This window comes from Mesocricetus auratus, unplaced genomic scaffold (genome assembly GCF_017639785.1).
Source record: "Mesocricetus auratus isolate SY011 unplaced genomic scaffold, BCM_Maur_2.0 Super-Scaffold_100009, whole genome shotgun sequence".
NCBI lineage: Eukaryota > Metazoa > Chordata > Mammalia > Rodentia > Cricetidae > Mesocricetus > Mesocricetus auratus.
The window spans coordinates 48,723,749-48,730,355 of record NW_024429193.1 but is presented as its reverse complement, the minus strand read 5'-3'; the positions used below and the strand labels follow the sequence as shown (position 1 = coordinate 48,730,355).

General features: G+C 49.6%; 1 protein-coding gene across 1 annotated transcript; it reads right to left on the bottom strand.

Annotated features, from left to right (window-relative positions):
* Positions 1 to 468: 468 nt before the first annotated feature.
* LOC101829715 (glutathione S-transferase Mu 1) lies at positions 469 to 6,203 on the bottom strand. Its single transcript, XM_005076622.4, has 8 exons — positions 6,045 to 6,203; positions 5,657 to 5,732; positions 5,093 to 5,157; positions 4,702 to 4,783; positions 4,505 to 4,605; positions 3,210 to 3,305; positions 3,021 to 3,131; positions 469 to 926 (listed from the first exon to the last, which is right to left on the bottom strand). The coding sequence occupies exons 1-8, from the start codon at positions 6,078 to 6,080 to the stop codon at positions 837 to 839; spliced, it is 657 nt and encodes a 218-aa protein (XP_005076679.1). The 5' UTR covers positions 6,081 to 6,203; the 3' UTR covers positions 469 to 836.
* Positions 6,204 to 6,607: the final 404 nt, after the last annotated feature.

The following is a 6,607-nucleotide window of genomic DNA, read 5'->3' as shown; positions in this document are numbered from 1 at the left end:
AACCTGTTGTCTTTGGCCTAAACTGTAGTAATTCAATACATAAAAATGTCCTATAACAACACATGAACACTTTTACAAGCTGAATTTAATGTACATGATACCTCTCCCCTTCCCCCAACCCCCCATGAGAGTCTCAGATTAAAAGCAAGGTGTTTCAGCCAGGCGTTGGTGGCGCACGCCTTTAATCCCAGCACTCGGGAGGCAGAGGCAGGCGGATCTCTGTGAGTTCGAGGCCAGCCTGGTCTACAGAGCTAGTTCCAGGACAGCCTCCAAAACAATACAGAGAAACCCTGTCTTGAAAAACCAAAAAAAAAAAAAAAAAAAAAAGCAAGGTGTTTCAAATTTTTTCTGGTTTCATGAGACTCTTCAGAGCCTGGCACTACAGGCACAGAGCTCAGACTCTTGGAAGCAGCTGTGACTTCTGGCAAGTCGAAATAGAAAAAAGAAAAAGACACAGCACAGAGCAAGTGTGTTTCAAGTTTTATTGGAGATGAGAGAGGCCTGGGGCAGCCCCTCCACTGATGAAGAGTTGGAACTGGAGGCAGTATTGACCTTTAGGGTAATTCTGGGGAGTAGAGTTCAGGGCAGACATCAAATCATGGAAAAGGACTGTGCGCTTGGGTTAGGACAGGAGTGAAGAAGGACCTTGGTGAAAGGAAGTGGGGAGATGGAGACTACATGGGCTTGAGGAGCCAAGGGGCTTGAAAGCCTTGTGGAGAAGGGAGCAGGAAGGAGAAAGGAGCCAGAGCCATGAGGCGGCAGTGCAGAAGATCAGCTGTCCCCAGGAGGATCCAGTGTGCACAGGTCCTCCATGTGAGAGCCAGGGGAGCAGGGATCTACTTGTTATCCCAGTGAGCCATCTTTGAGAATATAGGTCTTGGGAGGAAGCGGCTGGTCTTCATGTACGCAGAGATCTTCTTCAGGCCCTGCAAAATGGGAAGGACAAGCAGGTGCTCAGGTCTGCAGCATACTGGGGGGGGGGGCATGCCAGGAGAGGCCTTTGTCCTGGGCTCGGGCTGGAGCACAGTGCGGCCTGCTTAGCTGGCAGCCCAAGAAAAAGAACTCTTTCACAGCCCCTATTAAAGGGGAGACTGGATCCTGTGTAAGCTCTCTTATGTCCACTAAAAATTACAATTATAGGTTCAGAAAATGGCCCATCAACTCTGCAAGATCAGTTATCAGGGAGGAACCTGAGGTCCAGAGAGGTTAAGCAACTTCCTCTGGCTCACACAGCTGTGAGCAGACCAGCTGAATGCACACTCTCCTTTATACACACACACTCTCTCTCTCTCTCTCTCTCTCTCTCTCTCTCTCTCTCTCTCTCTCTCTCTCTCTCTCTCTCTCTCTCTCTCTCTCTCTCTCTCTCTCTCTCTCCCATTCCCCGCCCTTCTGGCCCTCCTTCCTCTCCCTCTTCCTCTCTCTTCTCTCTCCCCCTCTCCCTTTCCCTCTCTTCCTTCCTCCTCCCTCTCTCCTCTCTATTCCTCTTCTGCCCTCCCAAGGAGGCCCTAGCCCTGCCTCTCTACCTGAACATGATCCTATGGGGCATGGGGGCTCTTTCTAGCCTGTATTTACACACAGGGGAGGGATCTAACAGGACAAAAGGAGCTGAAAAACTTGAATGTGTGTGTGTTTAGGAAGACAGTCTAGCACCCAGTGACTCAGCCAGTCAGCCAAGAAAGGGAACGTCAAGATGACAGCCCACAAAGAAAGCTGAGCAGGATTCTAATCAGTTTCCCGGGAGCAGAATTAACAGTTCTCTACCTGGTCCTCAGTACAATCTCACTGCACCTTGGCTGTTCCCTCCCCTGACGCAGGGACCGCCCCAGGTGACTGTGTGCTGTGTTATAGCTATGCACCAAGCTGAAGAGTACACAGACAATTGCAGAAGGCGTGAGAGACACACAAGCTGGGCTAAGCGGCTCTGTGCTTCTCCACACACCCTTTCTAGAGCCATGCCAGATATTGCACAATTTCCAAGCCAAGCCTGGGCCAAAACCAGAGCTCATGAGAACCGGCTGAGAAAGGTGGGATTTCTAATTCAGTGGTGGAGCGCTTGCCTAGCAAGTCTAAGACCCTAGGCTCACTCCTCGGCACCAAGGAAAGAGAGAGAGAATTAGCTGAGAAAGTATATCCCTTGATTGGGCGTGGACAAGGTCAGCAGACTGCACGTTGAAAAATCCTTGGGTCAAAGTCTCCCATTCCCAGATGTCTGAATGACCCAAGTCTGATGTAGGTATGGTCCAGGCTGGGCTCAGCAGCCTTGACAGCATCTCACAGTCTGGCTTGCTACAGTTCTATACCCACTCAGTCACAAGATGAGGCATTCTGCATGCCCTCTAAAGACTCGGCATGAACCTCATCTAAAGGAGACTGACAGAGAATAACAGTGAAGAAAAAGAATTTGACCGCATTTCACAGACAGCACCGTGGTATGAAAGAGGAGAATGAAAGGGAAGAAACAAGAACACGGCAGCACACACAATAAATGTCCCCAACACGGTGGGCACGCACATGTCAACTCAATGAGGCACCAGCTATAGCCCTGGGCTCTCAATGCTCTGCAGGCAAGACCTGGACTTTCTCACATCTGGGTATGTCACATCAGACCTGCCAGTCTCCCTAATGCCAAGACCCACATGCTATTGACATGCTCTGCCTTGCCAAGGACCCCAAACAGGAAAATAAGGCAGTGAGTTGTGTGTTGTGTGTGTAGCTTTTTCTTTTGACACAAAGCAGGAGATTCACCGAATGGTGACACAGAGACTGATGTGGAGCCAGTGCAACCGCTACTCATGCTGAGACCATGAACAAGTGAGTACCTCTATGGTGTCAAATTCTTCATCTGTTAATGGGACTCAGATGCACATCAACTTTTGGGGATTCTGAAGTGATAAATGTTGCCCCAGACAGGTCTTTACAGAAAGTTCAAGAAATCCTAGTTGCTTTTCTTTAGTCTCAGGTTAGAAAAGTGTTGTGGAAGAGAGGAAGGCCACCCAAAGGAAGCAGGATCAGGGCTTCACCTCAAAGCGGGCCAAGAAGTCCTTCAGGTTTGGGAAGGGATCCAGACACTTGGGCTCAAAGATACGGTACTGGTCAAGGATATCATAAGCGAGGAAATCCACATAGGTGACCTGCAGGAAACAGAGGGTCAGTGCACTGGAATGTGACACGTTGAAAGAATGGCAACTCCTCCCCACCCCTCTCTTTACCTTGTCCCCTGCAAACCATGACCGCTTGTCCAGGAACTCAGAGTACAGCTTCATCTTCTCAGGGATGGTCTTCAGGAACTCTGTCTTCTGCTTCTCCTAGAGCAGAAAACAGCTGTCACCACCCTTAGGCTTGGGCTCCCCAGGGGAGAGATTGGCCTCCCAGTTCTTTGCAAGGCAACAGCCACCTTCCCAACAGGCCAAGTCTATGTCTAGGCTTCCAGTTCACACATCACTGTTTTAATGGTGGCAGAATTCATGTCAGAGGTGATAGAAACTCAGACAGAAATTTCACACTGTCCTTGGAATCTGCCACTGCTGAAGTCAAACCAGGGGCTGTGAATCACACCTAGCACCTCCTGAGAATCTTGTATGTTCTAGACTCAGAGATCCTGTGGAACCACACGTCCAATGGACATAAAGAATCCAGGAGAAGACAGTTATACTGGTTGGGGGGACATGAGAACAGATCACATATGTAAAGAGTATACATCAATTTTGAACAGTGACTAATATTGAAAGTTTGAAGGTTAAAAGTTCTCTGGCTGACTCTGAGTGGCCTATTAAGAAGATGTTCCGATTTCTATTGATACCTAAGACAGAACTATGGGGAATGCACTGGATAGATGTGTGACAGCAGTGTGCATATATGAACTATTTTCATCATTTGGGGAGTATACAGCTGCATGTTGGTACAAGGGGGCCCAATGTTGATGTCAAGTGAATTTCTTAGTCACTCTCCCCCTTATTTTTTTTTGACAGGGTCTAGCATTGAACCTAGAGGTCACAGACAGACTGGACTCATTAGCCAGCAAATCCCCAGGATTACTCCTGTTTCTGCCCGAGAGCACTATTATTATGATTTTATCATGAGTATGTTTTTTATGCAGTGCTAAGGATCTACACTAAAGCCCTGATGCTACACAGCAAACACCTTTACCCACCAGGTCATCCACACATTCTCTAATTTCATCCCATCATCTTTTGGTGTGAATACCAAGTTAGATGATACATGGAAGGTGTCAGAGGACAGATATGGCAGGGATTTACGACTATGCTGAAGCACTTAGATCAGCTGTCACCAGCAGAATCTCAACCATATCTTGTATGGTGACTCTAGTCTTGATGGTTTCCCACTGTTGATGAGCTAGCCTGCTGGGTTATGAGGGTCCTGCTGGTAAGATAGGAGAGCTCAGAGACTCGGTAACACAGCTCATTTACAGAAGGAAGATGCTGTAGATTTGATGCAAGACTAAGTCCTGCTGCAATCACTGTTTGCTCCCCCACTGGCAACTCACAAAGTCAGGGTTGTAAGAGAGTATGACGAGCTGCATGCGGGTGTCCATAACCTGGTTCTCCAGAGTGTCCATGCGAATCCTCTCCTCCTCTGTCTCTCCACCTGCAGCGCACACAGCACACTCACCCTCAGGATCCCATCCCAGCCAAGACAAGGAGGATGTCTCCCATGCCCCACCCTGCAGCCAGCCCCACTCACACAGGTTGTGCTTCCGGGCGATGTAGCGCAGGATGGCGTTGCTCTGGGTGATCTTGTGTGACCCATCAATTAAGTAGGGCAGCTGAAAGGATAAGCAGGGATGGTCAGATGGGATACAGAGTCCCAACACCCCTTCTCTGGGTGAGGACAGACAGGGGGCCTGGTACTTGGTGTGCCTGGCATGGGACACCCTAATGAACACCGCACACACTGAATGGAAGAGCTGGACAGATGACATGAAGATCTGGGACACAGCCCATCACAGAAACACTGTGCAGCCTCCAGGATGGGAGCAGGAGAGCTGAAGCTCTGATCCCAAAGCCCTCAGCCAGGTGAGGAGATGAGGTGAGGACGCCACGCCCTCCCCACACCTCCCCTTCCCTGCACCTACATTGGGAAAGTCCAGGCCCAGCTTGAATTTATCACTCAGCCACTGGCTTCGGTCAAAGTCAGGAGCTGTAGACAAGATAATGTGAAAAGAAATCAGTCCAGTGTCCCACCCTTCTCCTGTATTTGACCAGGAGTAAGAACTCCTGAGGTATGTGGGGGGAGGGGGTCTGCAACCTCTTACAGAGTCATTTTTCAAGATGGAGAAGAGGGATAGAAACATCAACTGGTAATAAGAGGAGCCTGTGGCCCAACAGCCTCCAAAACAATACAGAGAAACCCTGTCTCGTAAAACCAAAAATAAATAAATAAAATAAGAGGAGCCTGGACCCAATAGGACCCTAATAGTGCACCCAGTCTCATTATAAATACAGATGGATCAGGAACTCCATTCTCGGTGTTCTATATTGAAAAACCAAACCACACCCTCAAAGAGGTTTCTGGAAGCAGCAGGCTCTAGCTCCAACTGTAGGAGTTCCGCAGATCTGAGGAAGGCGGGGCTAGGCATGGATTGATGGGCATCACTGAGCACAGGGAAGCAGGTGACTGATCAGGAAGGTGTCATTACCGTCCCCCATGGGGTATCTCTTCTCCTCATAGCTTGAGTCTGTGTATTCCAGGAGCATGCGGATGGGGAGTGTCAGCTGGAAGAGAAGACCAGAGACAGAGGTGAGAGGTTGTAGGGACCTTACTGGATGACTTCATCTTCTCCAGCTGAGACCCCACACTGCACAAATACAGCCACTATGCAGTGTGCATACCCATGCGCACGTGAACTCCCCCCCCACACACACACACACAGGCACACACAGCCTCCCATGTGTGTAAGCTCCTGAGCGCTGGTAGCAACAGGCAGAAGATGGCAGGAGGGGGTGGGCGGTGCTGATGAGTAGCCCTCTCCTAGAAAGGCCCTGCTGTTAAGAACTTCCGCCTCACATCCCAGTCTCCTCACTTACACCGCGAACGTCCCAGTATCCCAGTATCATAGGCATAGTGCTGGTGCTGGTGCTGGAATTTTCGGACTGGCTTCAGCAGGGTTGACCTGGATCTTATGGCAAGCTGTAACTTTATGCCGTCTCCCCGAAAGATGTAGGCGGGACTAAGAGTCCCTCCCTATTCTGCACCAATCCCGGTTAGGCACTCCCCTTTCTTCCCTTCTGTAACCAGAGCTATAGATCCTCACCCAGAAGGCCACACCCTCTCTGAGAAAGGAGGGATTAAATAAAATCCCCTGCAGCCTCTGCCCCGAGATTCGTTTCTGTGCACCCTGAAGGCAAACTCGGTTTACCTGTTCCAAAGGCTCTTAACAAATGCCGCCGTCGTCACTTACTGAATGCTCTGGAAACTGGCACTGTCCCTGGAGTCTGGCCAGATAACTAAAGAGCAGGGATGTTGTCCCTTCTTCCTTTACTTTACAGAGCTCGGTTTTCTATCTCAGACTGTGGGAATATGTCATTCAGGGAAGCTCAACTCTCAGCTTAAGCACAAAAAGATGCACGCCTACCTTGAAACCGTAATC

Coding starts and splice junctions, on each gene's coding strand:
- LOC101829715 (XM_005076622.4), bottom strand. CDS start 6,080: ATGCCTATGATACTGGGATACTGGGACGTTCGCGGT. Junction 5,158..5,656: donor GAGATACCCCATGGGGGACG/GTAATGACACCT, acceptor TCTTGTCTACAG/CTCCTGACTTTGACCGAAGC. Junction 927..3,020: donor ACTTCTTGGCCCGCTTTGAG/GTGAAGCCCTGA, acceptor CCCATTTTGCAG/GGCCTGAAGAAGATCTCTGC.